The 22,772-nt window shown below is 27.4% G+C and overlaps 2 protein-coding genes across 4 annotated transcripts in view; one reads left to right on the top strand and one right to left on the bottom strand.

Moving 5' to 3' along the window:
* The window catches only part of LOC114124464 (regulator of G-protein signaling 11), a 48,932-nt gene extending 27,446 nt beyond the window's left edge, over positions 1 to 21,486 (bottom strand). For both annotated transcript variants that reach the window (XM_050202008.1, XM_050202009.1), the window contains exons 1-3: positions 20,754 to 21,486; positions 5,580 to 5,736; positions 4,800 to 4,896 (exon numbers count right to left, since the gene is read on the bottom strand). In XM_050202008.1, the coding sequence (XP_050057965.1) occupies positions 4,800 to 4,896; positions 5,580 to 5,624 (142 nt within the window). In that variant the 5' untranslated portion in view covers positions 5,625 to 5,736; positions 20,754 to 21,486. The remainder of the gene's footprint in view (positions 1 to 4,799; positions 4,897 to 5,579; positions 5,737 to 20,753) is intronic.
* LOC126550442 (uncharacterized) overlaps positions 1 to 22,772 on the top strand; it is a 91,117-nt gene that overhangs the window by 15,102 nt on the left and 53,243 nt on the right. The window contains exon 2 of one of the 2 annotated variants that reach the window (XM_050202021.1): positions 2,262 to 2,337. The exons of the other annotated variant lie outside the window; for it this stretch is intronic. The gene's annotated coding sequence lies outside the window, so the exon portion shown is untranslated. The remainder of the gene's footprint in view (positions 1 to 2,261; positions 2,338 to 22,772) is intronic. 2 annotated transcript variants of the gene reach the window in all.

Raw genomic sequence — 22,772 nt, 5'->3', positions numbered from 1 at the left:
AGGCTGAAGTAAATATTTTATTAGAACGATTTATTGGCCGTAAAAATGCAAACGAAGAATAACAAAATTGTTTTGTTTGTTTCAAAATTACCATCAGGCATCAGTACTAAATAACATTATTAAACGTAGTAATCGTTTGAAGTAAATTCCATTAAGGAAATGAAAATAAATAGAACGAACACGTTTATCAAACATTCAAACGTATAATGGACTTTATTTATTTTACGAATTTTACTCTATATAATTTCTTTGTCACGAATTAATTATTATTTATAAGAATATGCAGAAAAAAACATTTCGCTTTTATGAAATAACTTTTGGATAATATCCGTTAACTATAAAAATTCAAAAGGTCATTTTTAAATCTAATTATAGCTAAAAACTTGTTTTTTTATTATAATATTAACTTTTTACTATGTTGAAGAAAAACATAAGCTGTTTTTTTTTGTAAAATTGAACCTACTAATATTTTTGATCTAAAGACAAATATTTTTTGAAATTTTAAATCTAGTGCATTGGGCTGAGCGAAAAATATTTTGGTTTTGCAATGGTGTACTTAGCTATATGGCTACATTAGGACTGAGAAAACTCCAATATTTTTATTTAGTATCGATTATCGGATTATTAGCACGTTTAGTAAAGTAATTCCATTTTTTTAAATTAATTTCAACTACTTATTATTAGGGTTTGAATTTTAAAGTATATGTTTCTTTTTAAATATGAGATAGAAATCTGATTTTTATGTATATAAATTCGTTTTACGATATTCTGATTCCAAATAAACCAATTTATTTTTGCTTTTTTCAGTTATTTCAGCAGTAGAATTTTTATATGTTTATTATGTTACTATGTATTAATAATGAAAAATTGAATTAATAAGAAACGTAAAAACCAGAATGCGTTATAGGTATTGGGTTATTATTTTTTTTTTTGTTATTGGCTTGTTTATGAAATTTATAGATTATCGATCTACATATTATTATAGCAAACAGTATCTATACAGTCAGTATGCTTATAAAATTGATATCGACCATTTCAAAATTTAAGATTTAGTGTTGTAATTTCAAATCTCTTGTATAGAGTATGCACCGATCAATTCAGTTGATGTAGGTAGTCATGTAGAGACTAAAGAGTCGTTTTCTATGTATAAAAATATTCCATCGGACAATATATAGCCAAATTCACTACTGAAAATCAAAAGAAATACATGATAATTAATTCTTTTTTTAATTTAAATTAATTTAATTCTATTTAAATTTTTATATTTAAAATTAAATATACTTTTTTTTTGTTGCTTTTTTAGTTGCTTATTATGCTTTAAAATTTGAGCGTTACTTATTATTATTATTGTTAATTCACTTAGAATAAAAGATAATTTTTTTACCTAAGCTCATTCAATTAACTTGGTACCAAAAACAGTCAAAATATTGAAAAATCCCAGAAAATGTGGTTAACCTACCTAAAATTGTTTTCAAACTGTAATATGGTATAACTATTGTTGTTTTAGTTTAAACAAGACTAGACGAATAATACTGGAGCAATACATTAGTGGAAAATACCTAACAATATAAAAACAAAAAAAAACAATAATAATATTTAGTTATTGTTTTAAAAATACATAAACAGTACAACGAAAGTTAGTTTGATTATTTTAATAACATTTTATTCTTTAATTTATTATTGTGGCTCATGAGTTTACTTTTATCTTATTAGTACCCATTCGTTATTTTATTGTTTAATTATTTTTAAACTAAATTACCTAATATTTTCATAATAAATTGAACATTATATTTATTGATATTTTAAAGATTCTGAGTGGAGTGATGAATATATTGATTTTAAAATTTTTGGTGGATTTCTGGTAGTAAAATGGATTTAGTCGGTGCTTTGGAGGTCAATAATAAAAGTTGAACAGTATTTTTTTCAAATAAAATTAAAGAAAAAACGGGAATTTTCACGTAAAACCTTTTGTTGTAATTCGTAAACAAATAACCGTAGATACTTTAAATTTTTATCAAATGTTTATGTTTGCATTTTTTTGCACATAGTGTAATTTTCTGAGTATTTTAATTGTTTTTAAGCTATAAATATTTGAAATTTGATTTTTTATCAAAAATATCTATAAAAATAATATAAATCTAATAAAATAATTTAGTGGGTCAAAATTTTCGAAAATTTAATACGATATTTTTTATTAGTAATTTATACATGGTACTATAAATTTATAAAATATATAAATACAATTATTTTTATGTATATAGATATTTAAAGTTTATTGCGGAGGCAATGTGAAAGCAGTTCCCGTGGTGCCATCGGTTCAAAAACGAAAAAATAAAGGTATTTAAAGTTTACATTTGAACGAAGTTTCATATTTTAATGATGAATCATATAATTTTAAATTTAATAATGATAATGATTAACTATTTTGGTATAATTCAAAAACATTATTCATAGGGACTTAAAACTTTTACGTACATTATTGTTTATGTTAGCTAATTTATTGTATATTTAGCAGTTTTGGTTTACCGGTTATGTTCATGATTCCACTTCATATTCGATCAGTCTTAATAATTAAATAAAAAAAAGTTGTTTACCCCTCATAATACTTGAAATCGGGAAAGTTTAATAATGTTGTCTTTCAAAGCTCGAAACAAATGTAATTTTTTTTTAATAAAACAGGAAATATAACTAAGCTTAAGGTAAATATTTTTGTTGTACAAATTCTTATATGAAAATAATACAAAAAGTTCAAAAAAATATTATTATAACTGATTAATAATATTTTAATTAGATGTAATTATGTCAGTCTTCTGATTTCCGGGTAAAAACTTTTTAAAACTAAAATTATTACCATATAGTTTGGAATAACCTTAATAGTGAATTATTGTAAATATAATATTTATTAGACATTTTTTTAGAATCAACATAGTATCCAAAAACGCATTATTTTATAAACTGCCTCGAAATACTAATCTGAGTTAGTCATATTATTCAATCCATTTGTTATAATTTCAACCCACGTGAATAATATAATGATGTCTTAAACTTAATTTTTATTATTATGGTTTTAAATTTTTTTAATTTCAAGAAGCAATATCGTATGATAGCCGTGTTGTCAAAAATTTACATCATACAATCCATAGGTATACGTTTTTTTAACGAAATTGATTTTAAATATTTCATTTTAATTTTAGAGACATTTTCGTCTATTACTTGATTAATTATTAAGAAGATTTAAATTATTTTCAAAACTTGCCATGACAGTTTTTAGGTTGAATAAGAAAGTTTAAAATTGTTGTTTTCTTTTAATAAAAGTTAAAGAACTGTATATAGCCTCTTACCCGAACTTTTAAAACAAGGAGGGCCTATATATATATATATTAATTACATAATTTTAATAACTCAATAGTTTCATTAGTAGTCAAATCTGATTTGTATACTTTAATTTAATTTTTTTTAAAGATATAGTAATTAGTTACCACGTTTAAGATCTTTAAATATATAATATAATCTACTAAAGATAAGAATAAGTAATAACATAACATAATACAAATTTAAGATATAAAAGTTGAAAGAAATTAATAAATCGCTCAGTTAAAAAAAAAATAGTTTTTTTTAACAAAAATTTTGGTAAGAACCGGAAACGCTGTTTGTTTTTTTAAATTTTATTTCGAAGAATTTTACCCGTCCAGATAACCATCGTCCAATTCGTCCGTGTTCCATTTTTAATTTATTATACTGAGACAGAGCATTTTATGGTTTATTTTTTACTTTTTAAATGTTTCAATTGAATAAAATGCTCATGTCATTATTAACCAATAGTTTTTTTCTGTTACTCACAATGTAAACGAATGGTGGGTTATGTTATATACAACATATTATATACTATATACATACATTGGATATTGGACTTTATAAATAAACGATTATTAACTATGATCTGCGCCAGTTTTCAGAAGTTAATTGAAAATATAGATTATTTAATAGAATTATATTCGAGTAGAAATGTAGAATAAACCGATGAGGATTTGAAATAAATTAGTACCTGCAATATTGTTTATTTTATTATATAGAACGAATAGTTAAATCGTATTATATCGTATATTATCTATAGTATAGTACCGAAGAGTGTTCATTATAAAATATTTTGCAGATATTATAATATTGTATGATACACCGTTTGACTCGATTGTTGAATTATTTTACGTGCGAATCGCCTAATAAAAACGATTAATATAATAAGAAGCAATATTTTATCATCTTTAACGATGTAGAATATAGTTTATTAGTTGTGGATTATGTGCGTGTATGAGCTTAATCCATAAATTAGCTGATTTTTTTTTAAAAGTTTATTACGAATTTACGATTCATTTAATTGTAAATAATTTTCGCACAGCATTATTATAAGTAAGTTTAATATTAATTAAATTGAGTACCTATATTCCTATTTGGCATCATATAATATTGTTTATAGTTTTTTTTTATTTTTGATTCAAATAAAAAGTTGTTTTAACAAAAAATGTCTTAAATTTAAAGGATCACATTTCATTAATTATATTGAAAAATATTCAAGTTATATTTGAAATTATATTGAAGAAGTTTTCAATTATGTATGAATATGTGTGTGTGTGTTTGAAGAATGTCAATAAGTTCTCTGTATATGTAGGAACCCCGAACCAAATGACTATAATCAAGTGAGATGCATGTACTATGTAGATAGCTATTCCCTTTATATTTTATAATATATGTATAATATTATCACTTTATCACTATATATTAGTCATTATAGATATACGTACCGGCAAAAGCAGAAGGGATCGAAGTGAGAAATAACTTTTGACTTTTTACACGCACCCCAGTCTCTTCGTCTTTCATTTCTCTGACCAGCCCCTCCATCTGAAAATGTAAATTTATACCAATTAACCCGAATAATTTCACTTGCATGGTTTAATTGACTCTTCAAAACATCAACTACGCTATAGCGTAGAAATTCCCGTCCAGTAAAGTATATAGGATATAGCTGGTGGCTGTAGCCTGCTGTAAAGTGTTCTAAACTTATGTATATTGAGCGACCTGCAGCGCTATCACACGTGATAGCTAGGGCCAGGAAATCAGTAATTTGTATAATTTATTATACAAAACTGTGTAGGGTCGAGTAGTCATTAAATTCGTATCCTGCTGTATAGGTTGCAATTACATTGGCTTAATATTTTAAATTAAAACTAGACCATTCAAAAATTGAAGTTAATAAAATATCTATAAGCTATAAATGATATTTATTTTAATGCATTCCGATTTTTAGTGGTATACCTATTTATAATTTTAATTTAGTTTCTATATACTGTGTATAGGTATTATGTGTGAAAAAAATTAATTAAACTAATTTAAGTTTAGTTTATGATATAATTAATAAATATATTAGTATTTAGTAATATGTACAACGTAACTACAAGAAAACATTTTTTGAAATGTACTGTCGTTTCGAAATCTTGTAATTTTAAACAAATTTATTTGGATTGTAATAACCATATTATTATCGTAGTGATTTGAAATTGAATGTTGATGAAATATTTACGTACCTTGTCAAAGGCAAAAGGCCTGCGTCTGCGATCCGATTTATCCATGTTGTTGGGGGCGGGGGGGCTGGGTCGCGTAAATACGTCACTTACCCTGGCTCCATCGGTCTCTGGCCCCGCCCCCTCATTGTTTTGGACACTCGTTACCCGTTCATTTGATCTAAAACATTACATGAATTCTGTGTTAGAACCTTAAAAAAACACTTATAATAAAGCTATAGATCAAAAACTTCATTTGTACAATACAAAAACAGACAATTTAGTAATAGTTTTCTCTTTGATATTCTCCATATTTTGCAATATCTCATTTCTATACAAATAATTAATATGGAAAATTATTGGCGTACCTACAAATTATTATTTTTTAATTCATTATAAATATTAAATAATTCTCTTTTTTGTATAAGTATGTATAATTAATAGATTATATTAACAATAAATCATTTAAAAAAATATTTTAAATATCTATGACATAATTAATTCATTCTAAAGATTAATTTTTCTGTATAAATAAATTTATTTAGTCGGCAGACTACATAGAAACATTTATTATTTGAATGATAAATAATACGTATTTAAGAAGACACCGTATCCGCGTATGCTGTCTCCGTTAACTATGGTACAAAGTACATTATATCAAATTTACGTTTAGCAGAATCCATTGTATGCTATTTACTAATAATACTAGTCAATAAAATTAACTTATAACCAAATTTAAAAGTAAGAATATTATACATCGTTTTAAAGTTTTAATATTTTACATTGCTTTAACTCACTTTAAAATGAAAATATCAATAATAGCGTACGAAATGCTCTAGATAATATTCTTACCTTAAAATTGTATAATAGGTTAATTGATTCTAACATTAAAACCTACAGCATAAAATGGATTCTAATTAACGCAAATTTCCTATATTATACTTTATCAAAACGGAGACAACAGATTCAGGTACTATATGTCATCTTAATATAATATATGTGTGGGTTTCATGTACTCACAAAATGTTTATAAATTGTCATCAAATCGATCCCTAGTAAAGCAATCGAGTTTATTAATAATACATATGTATTATGTACACAATAAACCAAAATATTAAATAAATAATGTATTTACAGGTGCCAACGAAGCTTTTCTAATGAAACCTTACCTAAACATATTTCACTTCTATGTGTTACACAATATATATATATTAAATTTTTCAAGTAAAAGCAAATATTTTTAATTGTATTCAAAAAACATGTACCAAGGATTGATGATTGTATTTTATTTTGGCTCAATGCTATTTAGCTTCTTGATATATTTTTGCACTTAAAAAAATGTGTATAAATATGATATTAAAAAGTAGAATAAGAATTCAATTTAATTGAATTTGTAAAATTATTTCATTTATCTATTTATAGGTACCTACAATTAAAAATTTAGACCGTTTAAATTTTTTTAAAGTATAAATAAAATATTTATTAAAGAGCCACTGAATTAACTTTTAACAATCGAAATAAATAACGCTTATTAACGCGTAATAATATAAACATGCTTGCTGAGGTTTCTTGAATTGGTTACTTTATTAAATACTTTTAAATTTTTTCTCATACTTTTACACATTTTTGAGTTATAAAATAATTGTCATTCTTTGTTTCTAAATAAATCTTTATATCTATTCTTCAACATTTGAAAATAAATCATGCATATAACGTAAATTTGTTTATCAAAATTTATAAAAAATGAAAAACATAATTAAGCAAAATACTGAGAATTCTTTACTTTTGATCCATCATATAAAACTAGGACTAGGTTCATTCTGCTACCAGAATAGTTATTGATGTTGAAAATCTAAACATTTTTACTGTTCCAATATACGATTACATACACACACTTGCGCGCAAAAACGCATCATTGTAAAATCAATATAATCGCATTTCTTCGCTCAGAAACTAAAACATTGTTGTAAAACTAAAATATTCTACTTTTTGGTTGGAATCTGAAATGTAATTCATTAGCAATTTCTCAGAAAGTTATAAATTATGTAATCACTATTTTTCAAAATATATACGACAGCAGTAACAAAATTGTAAGTAGGTATTCCATTTATTCTTGCCAATTTCTCTGAACAAATTATTCTTGGTTGCTACATTACATTTGATAAATATAGTTATAATAAAAAGGCGAATAATTAATTATATTTGAATAGTAACATTATTTCGTATCTTTGTTAATTATTAATTAATATACATTATTACAACTTTACAACAGCAAACACTATTTCCGCAAATGGTGTTATATAATAACGGTTCCCAATTCTCAAATACGCATTATACGGTGCACGCGATCACTTAATCAATCCAGAATTGAGAGGAAACGGGATTTATTTTCTTTTCAGTATCGCACAAAGGATTTAAAAATTCTTCATTACTATAAAGCCCATTTTTATTACATACTATTATGCCAAAAGCACGAATTCATAGTGTTATTCAATAGTATAACATGCCTGCAAAGTTTTTAAAACAATACTCTTTTCAGATTTTATAGGCTTATTTTCTGATGATTGTAAACTTTTTCCTAGACTTTCATTTTATTTTATTAAGTTTTAACATAAAAAAAATCTTTGTTAATGTATTTATAGGTAGAGTTATTCGTATACAGAATGTATTTTATCTTATTACGTATGATTTTTTTTTTTTTTTAATGATATAATAAATCAATAAAATTGAATTAAGAAAAAGTAAAATAATAAAATATTAAAGTACGTTTCTTTTACGACAGCTTAAAAATTCTTGTCGTTGTATTATAGTTATATTATTGTAATCAATAATTTCAAATTCATTCTCAATTGTTAGTCACTATTTTTTAACGAATTTTAGTTGAAACATTAGTGCTCAATTTTCTGAAAATTTTGATTATCGGATCATTAATGTTGATTCACTATATAGGTATTCATTATTAAATAGGTATATGATAATATATCAATTTTATTTAATTATTTAAATTATCAAACATGTACTATCAAACGTAGCTTGAGATGATAATAAAATAAAAATGTTGTACAAAATTGAATCAGTAATAATATTCTGAGCATTATTATGTTTACTCTCATAATATATAACGATCTCATATATAATGAATTAAAATTAATTCCAAAAGTAAAACCAATATTTTCTTTACCGTAATAAAGAATATAAAGGTTTAATAATTATAATTGGTATTTTTATACTTCTAGGTCACGGCTGTTGATATGGCAATCTAGATAACTTATTATTTAATAATAAAAAAAAAAAAAAACATTTCAATTTCAAATATTCGTAGTTAAATACAATTACCTATATATATGAATTATTATATTGCATATTAAAATTACTTTAATATTGTTGTATAATTTTCTTATATTTACTCTCAAAATAATATTATTAGGTGATGTATAGTATCGTAAATAAAACTATACTTATCAATTTATAAATTAATCAAAGTCAACCGTGAATTTTGATGGATTATAATCATATCTTAGAAAAGATTTGAATCTTTTTTATATTAGAAAATAATAAATTTAACTTCATAAATCACAATAGGTACATTTAATTATTTCATATAAAAGTTAAATCCACACATAATGTAAAAAGTTTAATATTAAAAATATTGATTATTATTTTTTTATATAGAAAATTTTAACGTTCACAAATAATCTATGTATTTTTTGTTTTATGTTCTATGCAATTCCTAAATATTTGAATTTTTAAACCATATTGTATATTATTTTATTTTATAGCGACAATTTTTTCGTTACATAATTAACCATAATTTATAATAAATACAAATTAAAATGAAAATGAATTTAAAAAAAACAAATAATAGAAAAACAATATATACGCTTGAAGATAAATATAATATTTTGTTTTAGTCACTTATAACTATATCAACTGATAAATCGATTAATAAGAATAAATTAAGACAAATTATTCTAACTAAAATAATTATAACTACAAAAAATATTATACCTATATTTCTATGAGTAAAATATTTAAAAATGAGAAATCTAACTAAAAACTGTCATTTTATTCGGCAGGCATTGTAGGGTTTATTTTTAAGGACATAACATCGTCAAGTTTTTCAAAGGTAAAATATATTGATTATATAAAATTAATAACTAAATTGTAAAATAATTGGTTTGAGATTAAAATCATATATGGTACTAAGTAAAGTAAGAAATTGATAAATTTATGATATTATGAAATACTTTAATTTAAGATGTATAACACATTGAATAATATTATTTATTATTTTATTACACTATAATTATTTTATTTTATTAGAACATATAAATTTAATGACATGTTTTTTATTATTAATTAAAGTGAATATACTTAGATTAATAATATTTCCTTAGTTGATGTAATTTATAACTAATTAATAACCTTAATATACATTTTAATATTATAAATTAATGAAACCCAAACTTTAAAATTAAAATTAATTTTTATTTTAGTGATATAATCTTGGGTCAACGTTAACTTTTATGGTTATGTAAGGTTATATTCATACTTGAAATTGTACTACGTTTGAATTTTCGTTGGTAATCATATCATAAGTCATTAAAGTGTGTAATGAAATTTCTAAACTTCACCGATGTTATTAAGTAACTTTCTTTGGTGTAAAATAATTTAAGTACCACTTTCGCGTTTTGTACAATATAGTTCCTTAAAATTAGTTATTTATATAATTTATATTTTGATTTTGTAAATTAATATTAATTATACAGCAATATTACTATATTCTTTTAATTATTGTTTATATGGCCAAAATACGTGTTGAATAAAGTTTGCGTACCTATTTTAATTTTGATAGGTTCTCAAAAATAAAATTGTGTTCCGGCTGAGGTATAAACTTTTTTTAAATAATATTTTTTGTATCAATATTATCAAAACTGTCTTTTATACTTACATCAAAACAAAGAAATCCGAATAGTATGATAATTTAATTTTATTATTATGATGAACCATTGATGTGTTTATTTAAATAAAATATGTAGTCGTAAGTTGTATTATTGATTATTAGAATTTGTAGGTACGTGAATTTAATATTATAACATTTTATCGAGTAGCTTTTGTTTTCATCAAATAGTATTATAAATGGAAAATCAAAAATATTTTTATACTGTAAATAATATGTTTATTTATTTTATAAAATATTATAAAATATTCTGTTTGTAAGATAAATTTACAGTATCTGTTTCGTATCTATACTTAAAGTTAATAATTTCTTCGTCTTAGTTATATCCAACCCTCGGCGAAAGCTTTAAATAATATAACACAATATTATTAAAAAATAAACAAGTATTTATACTAATAATAAATGTATATTTATGTGTGGTGTTAGTATAATTTTTGTTTAAATAAAAAACTCTGAAAACTTCGTCGTCGGATTTTAAATAGAATTGTTTTGAAATCCTACCAGTATACTTTCGTAACTCCCTGCTCAATCATTCCATTATGCTGTTAATGCCGTGGTAGTCATAGCAACGGTAGTCCTAAAACGTCATTACAACTAAAATCTATTAAACCTTTAACCCCGATAAAAATGTATTATACAAATTAATATGTCTTTAAAGTGCCATCAACGGCTCGATTATTTTCGTTAAATCAAATTACGCATCAGAAATAGCTAGTATAAAAGGGGCTCGATCATTAATCATCGTGTGAAATGTATACACCTATATATACGCAATATAATATTTAAAACAAATTTAACGGCCACCGGTAAACGATGGACACAAATTCAAATGTTAAAATGTTAAACAAATAATAATAAAGTTCTATGTTTTTCAACAGCGTTAAGCTCAACAATTTTAAATACGGACCAGACGGTTTCATTTAATACTTAACTATAATATGACGTATTCGTGGTTTATGCATCATTTCCTGAATTGTATACATAGCAGAGCTTAAATTTGAAAAAAAAATTCGTTTTACGTTATTTTGAATAAAAACGTTTCACATATTTTGAGTTTATCGATATTCAAAATTTAAACGTTATTCAAATTTTGTGTTTATCGTTATTGAGAATTAAAACGTTATTCAAATTTTGCTTTTATTGTTATTCAGATTTAAAACGTTATAAACAACTTTTGCGTTATTTTTCAGAATTTAAATTTTAAACACATTTACGTACCTGTTTCAAAGTAACAGAGCAATAGGACATCACTATTAGCTATTGACAATACAATTATTCTGTTAATACCTACTTATTAAATTTAAAACATTTTTTTAATAATATTTAAATTAATTATTTTTTTTAATGATATACTATATTATATAAATAATGAATTGCGTTATGTTTTGTTTTGTGTTATTTAATTATTTATGTTTTTCGTTTTTTGTTTTAAAAACATTTACAAATTTCGATCGTTTTTTGTCAAATATAACGTTATAATCATAACGTTATTATAACATTTTCAAGCCCTGATATAAAGTTATTATATTTTTTAAATTATTATTGTATTATTTTCGCTATAAAAATTATTTTATTCTCTTTGTGCCCACATGTTTATTTATACGTGGGTGCTATTTTAGCGGGGGTAAAAACAAATATTGACTTTGCCAAGAAGTATAATAATCATTTTTCTTTCAATTTTTGTACGTTCCTATAAAACAGACGCGATTGTTACTATAAGCATAACATTATAAAAAAAATAAGAACGTGCATAAAATAATGTACAACCTATTAAATATATATTTTTATTTGTATTCTGTTTTATGAATAAATTTAAATTTGAAAACATATTTTAACTTGTCGGCTGTCGTTTACCTGCACGCGAATGTATATCGTTCGAAAACCGTTTTCGCGTTGTAATTTCAGTGTCTGTCATTATATTGTCGTGACGGCATACCTATTTTTTTCTATAGTTTCGATAAAAAAAAATAACGATGCACGAATGATGACGTATCGGCCTCTCGACATTTTCGATATATCATATAATAATATACGTCCTTACGTCGTGCGTGAGACATTAAAACATTTGTTCGGTTTGCATACAAAATATATATGTCTGGAATATAAAAAAAATATGCTATGTAAGAATGTATACAAACCCGCGCGTAACGGATTCCTGCAGGTATTACAATATTGGTGAGGTTCGACATCAAATCAGTGGTCGTCGGATATTTTACTTCTAAATGAAAGGATAAAAGGAGGACTAATCCAGGAAAAAAACTTCTCGACAGACGAAAAGTTATTGAAAAAACTCGGCTGGAGAAGTTTTATAAGGTCTATAAGTATCCAATGACGATAAGTCCGGTTGTGGGGGGTTGAATAAGTGTTACTTAAGTTGTTCTAACAGGTTGAGAATCAGTACCCTTCACCCTTCAAAAGTTCAAACCTTATGGCACTAATTATGTTAAAAAAACTGTTCTCCCGGCGATGTAAGGCCCGCTGTAGTCTACTTAATTGGCCATAATAATTTATTATAAAATTTTCATAATAATTGTACAAGACTATACAAATCAATATAATTGCATTATCAAAATAAAAGAAAAAAAATTTTAAAAGAGTGTACAAACTTAAGGGATGCATTCGAATTGCCTAAAATGTATTCACCCCTTTACTCTTAACCTCCCCTCCTTGAGTTTTACCAACATACAAAAAAGCTTATATCATATGATACTCGTTTTTGTTTGAGTTTGTTGCAATATTTAGTTTCTATACCGTCATTCAGAATCTCGTAAATATATCGTTCTTTTTATATTTGATAAAATTATTGATTAGAGATGGCGTCGGGACCCACTCGAAATTTGTCACCACCTTTTTTTTTTTTTGTGACATTCGATTAATTACCATACATTGTCTATCCAATTTTTAAGCTCTCTGAGACTGTTGTTTAAGGTTTTCCGGAAATATATCAAGGGAATGTATCACGGGTATTCGTGTTGAAAGTTCGCATCTCGGTTGCGACTTTTGTCTTTTGCCTAAACCGGAAATTAGACATTTCAGTTTTCAGGTTTTTCAAATATCAATTTCAGTTCAATTATTCCGAGCACGAGTGGATTATCGGCTCTTTATCAAGTTTGAGAAACACGTAAAGTCTACTTCAAGTTTCAAAAATTACAGACCGCAAATATATATATAGGTATGTAATTGAAGTATAATATAATATAACACTAAGAATATTAAATTATTTTTAGATTTCGATGGTATCGTTGACTATAGTATATACCTATACCTGATTGAATTACAATATTTTAACTTTCGTTGCTTATCAGGCAAAAATACTAATAATATTCTTCGGATCTCAGTATTGAATAACAATTCGGAAAAAATAGTGTATAATTCATAATAATATGATCTTATAATAAACGTCCAATTTTTAATGTTTAATTATAAAAACATTAAATAATAGTTATATCGCGTACCTATTACCTATACTTACGATTATCTACATACAACATACAACGACCCGATAACACTGTTGATTGTGTAAAATTATTATTTCGTTATACTACGCGCGCATTCATGATTTTTCTATAAAACGTAATTGACTACACGCTGGTTACTAATTGACTATATAACAGCACAATATATGCAATCCATTTAACATTAAACACAAAACACGTTGTCATCATTCATCATCATCGACGTCGTTTTATAGAAACCATAATAATAATATATACATACATAGTATTTGACTAACTGACTGTTATAAATGTATTTGATTTCAAGATTGTATATTTTATGCGAGTAAACAAATTTAAACAAAATAATACAGTATATGAGATAGTATATATATAAATAAATATATATATATATATGCTTCTTCATTGTTTGTCTTACGCGCACTTTATCACGTCAAAATAATAAATGAAAACGTGTAATAACATTTAATAAATATATTTATATGATCTAATTAGTATAAAAATGATAAAAAGTGCTTATAAACATACTCGTACAGGAATATAAATAGTAAATAAGCTTTTAAACTGCAACTTTTCTTATGAATTTTTTTTTTCTATTTTGGAGATTATTTAAAAATTCAAGACGTCCAATTAAAAGGTCTCGGTTTTTTTAAAAATAAAAGTTTAATTTTCTATTTTCATTAAGTATCGTGGGCTCTTAAATTTTAAAAGTTTGAAATTTAAAAAAATGAATACCTAAATAAAACTGCAGTTATAATGATGACACACACAAATCCGGGTGCGGGTGTAATATATATAATAATATGCTTATTATAATAGTATGTAAAATGTATATGGTATATCATAATGTTACTATTTCGAAGAAATAGCGAAAAGAACATTTTTAGATTGTCTATACACATTTTGAACGTTAAATAGCTTAGTACTAAAAATCACGTTTCTTTTAAAAAAAAATTATACTGAATTAAAATAATATGTAATAATTATTGATACAAAATACTAATTAAGTGATTCCCTTTTCACAAAATCTATACACTTAGGCGTGTGCTGTAACGACACTTACGGGCTGCAAATAATTAGGTTTCACTCACAATTTTTATTTTTTCTTACTTTACTTTCAAACTCTAACTTCTATACATTTCGGTCCTTGTACTAATTTTTTTTCTATTTTCTATTTTAAAAACAAATATTAAACCAATACTAAACAATTAGTCGTATTATAAAAATAGTATAAGTTAACGATACGATAACGAATGGCAACTACGGTGATGCAACTTCCTCACAAATTGAAAAAAAAAAAATTTTCTTCTAGCGCCGTTCTCATCATTGTGCTGATGTAATACGTATCGAAATCGATACGATAAAATTGTATATTTTGGTGTTAAAAAAATTAATAATTTTGTATAACAATATTTCTTCATATATATATTTTTAAGAAAAAAAAAATTCTCATTCGTCATTTATAATATAATAGTACTAAAATTAATTAGGTTATTAAAATATTGCCGGTTTCGGGTTGCATAACCAATCACTGAACATTTTATAAATCAATAGTGAGTTAATGGCCCCTTAAATATGATTAATTGGTCCATTAAATTGTAGTGAACCATTTAAATATTTAATTAATCAAATTTTTTATGCAAGTCGTCAGAATGTATATTTTAAATATAACAAAAATAAATATGATTTTTAATTTTGATAAATATTTCAACTTTTAAACAATCATAAACTAATATAAATATTTATTATTATAACAGTAATTTTCAATATTTTATTTATTGATGCATAAAATCTTTTATCTAATATAGTGATATAAAGTATAATATAATATACTGACAAAATCTAATATCTAACTTCAGTTTTTATTTTAATGAAAAAAGATAAAATAATGTTTATAGTAATATATGTGTAAAAAGCAAATTATTATATAATTATAGGTATTGATTTCGAATTTTAAATGCGAGATTTTATTATTTTAATCCCAATAAGTATAGTCTTAGTTTTTTAAAATTTGTATTTAAAAATATATTTTTCTGATTTTTAGTTACTTCTTTTAAATACCTTCTATGGAATGTGTAATATAAATCAGAATCTGAAATGTTTAATCTTTTGTCAATTTTTATAAAACCCCCCATGTTTGTTGAGTAAGATTAAAAGCTTATCATTTTAAAATCAAAGTAATCATTTTTTTTATACAAATCTAAAAAAAAAAAATTTTTCTCATTGTTTAAAAATAAAAATGAACGCATTTCTATTGATTTACACAAAAAATAAAACATTAAAAATAACATATTATTGAATCTCTTTAAATACTTATATTTTGTTTTTTGTACACCATAAAAAATAACCTACAACAATAAACATTAATTTTTATTGTAAATTATTAAGAAGATATTTTTTTTTTTAACATTTTGTTACGTTTAAGTCGTATTTCTATGGTTTTGAATTTTATGTATATTAGGGATTATTCTTAGAATCCTTAATTGTGTATTAATATAAAATGGAAAATAAATATTGAATTTTTTCCAGTACTCGTAAAATTTATAAAATTTATAAAATATTAATAGATTATTAATAATAATTTTCAAATTATCTCATAGCCTACATTATCCTTTGTTAATATTATTTAATATCTCAGAAGCTATACGTTCAATATTCAATACAGACAAATCAACATTTTCAGAAAAATTATTTGCATAACTATTTACTGAAAAAAGGATGGTTCTCTTATGAAAATAAAAGTATCACACACATCTTAAATGACAAAAAAATCTAAGTATTTGGAAATATGGTCGTTAAGTATAGGAATACTTGAAATGTTTAACATTTATTTTTTTAATAAGTGCATATCTAATTTAAAGAAAGGTAATCATGCTTGATGTATCCTTGTGTATCTATTTTATATCCTTACGGAATTATTTATGATAGGTAATATGTAAAAAGGTACTACGTACAATAATACTCTTGACCCATTTAAAAGGAAATAAATTTGGAATAAAATCATAATAGAAAACCGGTTAATTTCCTTTACTTTGCTATTTATCGATTATAATTATTGTTTTCAAACTAAATTTGTTTCATTTTACGTTCTAATTTCGATTCATAATGATAATCACCATGAAAATCGTTTAAGTAACTAGGTAATAACTTACTATAGGTAGGTATAGAAAATATACTCACCACCAGTGAGAGGTTATATATAGTATCATTCTGTTTTTATTTTTCGGTTACACATTACAACAAAAAATATAATAGGTATTATATTATTATCCGACTTAACATCGGTGTCTCCCATAAAAATCCGGATTAAATTATAGTGTTTCAATAGTATAAAAACAAACGATGAACTGATAATAATAGGTACATATTGTTGGATCTTCGTTTGTTTTTTCGTATACTGTCATTCTACGAAAATCGTTTTTGAAAAATGTATGGAGAATATAAAAAAAATTCAGTTAACTTTTTGAAAGTTTAATTTAATATGATTTTTTTTTTCAATTTAAAAACAGTAAAAAATGTTTACGATGTAGGTAGTGATTATATAGGGATGTTTTTCATCAAACATTTAATTAAACATTTTATCTGTTTTTTGAAATATGTATCTCATGTCGAATAAACCTCTAAATTATTTTGTTTTTATCGTGTTTTTTTATCGAATATTATATTACAACCATTTTGTTTAACTTTATCATATAGTATAAACCTAACCCTAATAATTTATTGTTTATAATTTGGATTTGTGTAGTACAGTATACAAACTATCCGCGTTTATTTTACGATAAGTATGTGCTTAACAGTTAACATATAAATGTAATGTTATTATTATACGAGATATTTAATGCCATCCAAAATAACTTGATTGATAACTTATGAACAAAACATAATATTATGTATTGGCGTATTATATTATGAAATTATTTTAACCGCTGCACAAATTCTAGTAAAGGCCATTGTATATTTTAAAAGTATTATTTCTAGGTCTTGTTTGTATGGAAGCGCGTATTAAAAATTCAAATATTTTCATCATTTTTGTTTCTTGGAGATGATGTGTTTTTTTTTTTTTTTTTGAAAACAAATATAGGTTTACCCGATACATGAACAATACACAAATACGGCATTATATGATGACATATATGGTAAGCACAAATATACACTACAATTTTGTCATAAACTTTTATAGTAGTTTTGCCAAGTTACTATGTATACAGTATCTTTCGTTACCACATAATATATTATATCGTATTTACGATATATATTTTATATTATTGTTACAACTGTTTTCTCTGCGTTGTCGTTTAAACTCAATATTTATGTGTAATAAGGAGGATTGCGTATAATTAATTTTTATAGAGTATAATATGCGATGTTTGTATTAATTGATATACATTTCTTAGAAACATATAGTGGCATAATATTTAATACTAAAATGTTCGCAATAGAATCGTTCTATCGGTTTATTTTGAAGCCTCCGAATAATTTTGTAAAATATTAGATATGTTTATGCATACAAATGCGGCTCTAATAACTATTAATCGTTACCATGTAACTAAAATTAAAATTAATAAGTTTTTATACTATAAACTACTTTTCGAAAAATTCTATGTATTTAAATTGTACCCGGACTGTGTGCAGTAATCAAACTTAAAATGTATCGTCTTTGCTGTATTTCAAACAGTCGTGCGCCTCGACTCTCGAATCGTATTGTTACGTATCGTAAAATTTTAGTTTGATACAATAATAATATAAGGCATCTAACCAATAACAACACAATTTCTGTCTATACTTCGCTTACATCTGTTGTATGTATTTATTTCGAAGTTTGAATTTTGGATCAAATATAATAATATGTCAGAGTGTTGATAAAACACCTATATAATTACACTTTACCCATAAAGTGTCGTAAACTCGTAATGTATGGAATATTTCATTATTAATTATTGTTACACACCAAATTCTGAACCAGGAACCTTTCACGTTAATACACACTAAATAATTTATTGCTAAATTATATGAGAATCACTGATTACTAATAATATTCGGAATTTGCGTAAACACACTTCATAACATATATGCAATAATGTAATGTTGACAAATAATTTAATACAAAATGTCGGTTAACTGTGAAAAATATTTTGAATTTTTGAACCAAATATTATAATTTATTCCTAAAAACAAATGAACGATTTTCCTCAACTCTATATTAACGTTATACATTTCAATCACTTTATTATTGTTTATATAAGTTTGTAATAGATTTTGAGTACTTTGGAATTTTCGAAAACTACAATAAAAACATAAGTGGTTCACAAACACAAAAATGAATGCGGAAGATAATATAATGTTATAATGGCTTGAGACAAGAAAACTCTTTTATCGACAAAAAAAAATATGTTCATACACTTTTAATTTGGTTTAGTTGACGTTGTTACGCGTAATAATAATTAAAATAAACGTTATGATATTAGCTATTTAGAATTAAAATTTGAACAGTTGGAGAGTTATATGTATATTATATATTATAATGCTAGGTGTTGTTAACTATATTTATAAATTAGTAAAAGCACGATTGACTGACTTTCAAACGGATATTATTCACTAAAATTATCTATATGTCATGGTCAATGTGTAAACACTCACTTAATTATTCTAAGCTCAATAGGTGCTAAAAATGTACCGACAAATCATTTCGAGGACTGTACAGCGTACATAATATAGAGGAAATAATTTTCGAATGAAATTAATATCATTGGAAATAGTAACATAAACGAACACTGCAAAATAATGATATTATCATAACCCACTTATATAGTATTGTTCAAACCCGTATTCCCGCACTTACCGGTGTTACGTTCAACGTGTTAATTGTCCCAAATAAATTGAGCGACGCGTAGAGAATTTAGTTCAGGGAAAATCTGAAATAATAAATCGACACGGTTCTTGATCCCGGGCTTTTGAAATAATTTAAACATCGAACCGTATATTTCAACCAATACATTATTATTTGAACGCATTTTATCCGGCGGCTTATTCTATCAAAAAGTATAAAAGAAAAGATTTTTTGTAGGCTACAAGTTTATAACCCTCAAACCTCCTCGCCCTAACTATTTATGGCAGGCCGTTATATATGAGTGATATAATGTATATATCGGTATACCCTATACTAATATACATTATGAGTAAGACTGACTCGAGTGACGACGACGGCATAATAATAATTTCTATTCACGACCACTCGTCGGCTGGTTATAACACGAATATCGGTAAGTACACGCATGCATAATACGCGATCGACGACGACTTGAGACGATATTAGCCTGTGCAGACCTGTGACCTGCGTTTACCTATACGACGGCGGTTCTCGTGAAACAATATACGTAATACTGAACGTACTCGCCACGCGCGTTCTCTATCTCACACGCACTCTCTGAATGTACCTATATATATATATATGCACGTATAAAAGTTTGTCGGGGTTTGCGTGTTTTTTAGAAATAACGTCGGTGCAAACCGGCACCTCGACCCCCAAATCGCTACCCCCAACTCCCCGTAAACTCAATACGTCAGCCGTCCTGTAACGTCGCGCAGTACGGGGTGAACTCAATGCGAGGTGATGTAGTAAGCACAACGAGTCAAGAAATCCCGACTTCTACGTCGACCGTGCGTATATACCCCATATAGTAGATGCACCCCCGCGATTCACAATCTGCACGTGCGTCGGCTGACACGTCAAAATCGTTTGCTGCAGTTTTCGACTATATATATTATATATATGTATATACTTACCGAAAAAACAATTCCTCAACATTTTCCGAGGCCACTTAAAACTTAAGCCATGAAAATTGGAATCCAGGGCTGTGTCTCTACGCGATCGACTGTGTACGACGACGATGTCGCGCTCGCCGGTCGGTGGCTGCAGCGCCTACGACTAGTTTGGCGTTACGATCGAGCGCGTCCGCCGCCCGCGACACCGTTCATCCGGCGGCGGTGATGGTCATCTCGGGCGAACGCCGCTCGCGAGTGCACCCGTTATCGCGCGGACGTTATGATATACGACGACTTTGGTATATGTCAACCGTGCGGTGTGTATATTATCTGCACGTGGCCCGGCGAAGGTTTTTGTTTTTTTGTTTTTTTTTTCTACTGATTGTTTTCGATCGGCGGCGTGCGCGCCCGAAAGCGAATATTATAATAATATAAGAGAAAAGAAAAAAAATCAATTAACGAATGCGACCTGAGTGTGACGACGGCGGCGGCGACGGCGACGACGGCGGTACAACACCATGGGCGGAGGCGGTTCACACACTCTCGCGCGCGCGACGGCGAGGGGAGGGCGCGACAAGGCAGCCGGCCAGCCGGACGGACGGACGGAACAGACGGACAGACGCGCGCGCTCGGTATAATATATAATATACGACGTTTCTACGAACGTTTTTTTTTTTTGTTTTGTTTTTGGGGGGCCGCGTTAGGCGCGCTCACTCGGCCATCGTTCGCTCGGCGACTGAGCTGCTTCTGGGCGCCCACCAGCTAAGCGGCGTTCGGCGACGCCGCCGGGATAATGCGCTCTCGCCGCCCGCCCGCCCCCCCCCGCAAAAGAGCCCGCCCCTCACGCACCGCCGCCGCCGCGCCGCCGCTCCTTCCGAGCGCGAGCGAGCGTCGGTGGCGCCACCGGTGGTGGTCGCGCTCGCGCGCCGCCGAGGGGAAGACGGCCGCGCTCGTATATACCCGCCGGACCGCGTGTGGGTGTACGTGTGTGTGTGTGCGCGAGCTGTGTAACTTCGGTGTGGGTGTGCGCGTCGGGGGTCTCTCATGCGCTTATCTCTACTCCGGCTGCGGCGCTTACACTCGCACGTATATATATATATATAAACTACGTATAAATACCCCGTACGCGCCTGACCTTAACCCGCCGCCCCCTTCGCCGCCGCCGTACGTTTTCGCTTTTCCCTCCTCTCGGCGGAGTGCCGTCTCGCCGCCGCCGCCGTCATCGCGCCTTTCTCGCTCGCTCCGCGCGTATCACTCGCTGCTCGCTCGCTGCTGCTGCTGCTATAGCCATCGCCGTCGAACACCCTTCTCTGTATATATATATACGTCGTTTTCACCACCGCCACACTCCGCCGCGACTACCCTCTCGGAAAGATATATACGCGTATATATATAAATATATATGTATATATGTGTATGTACTATAATATATTATATATATCGCGGTACGCCAGCCGGAGCAGCCACACGTCATAAAGGACATTGGATAGTAATCTTCGTCCCCACGCTAAAAATACCTTCCGTCACTCTACGTATATACGTGTTCGTACACGTATAATATATACGGGGCCGAGCTGCAGTCTCCTCACCTGCAGTGAAAAATTCTGTCCACCACACCACATATTGTAATATATATATACATCGTAATTTATTATATTATTATAATATTAATATTATATTATATTATATAAGAATCCGCGACTGCCGTCTAGTAACATAATATAAGGACATGATGTAGATCTGGAGTGCAGGTCTTGAACCGTGTGGTACGCGTACCCCTTGCTTTGGGGGGTACGAGTCTGGCCAAACAAAAACTGCAAGCTCGCCCTTCTCACCAATAATTTTTTTGAAAGCATAAGCGATTTTAGTTTTTAAAATTTTTTCTATGTTAGTTTTCAATAACCTAATGAAATACAAATCTATGCAAGTCTTTAAAATGTGTTATATATATTATTTTAGTTTTATAAACGTTTGAGAATCCCTGACGTAGAGTATAGTATTAAAGATAGTATATTTATCCGTATTATTCGTATTGGGGGT

This window comes from Aphis gossypii, chromosome 2, assembly GCF_020184175.1.
Source record: "Aphis gossypii isolate Hap1 chromosome 2, ASM2018417v2, whole genome shotgun sequence".
In the NCBI taxonomy this organism is placed as follows: Eukaryota; Metazoa; Arthropoda; class Insecta; order Hemiptera; family Aphididae; genus Aphis; species Aphis gossypii.
This window is presented reverse-complemented; position numbering and strand designations above follow the sequence as displayed.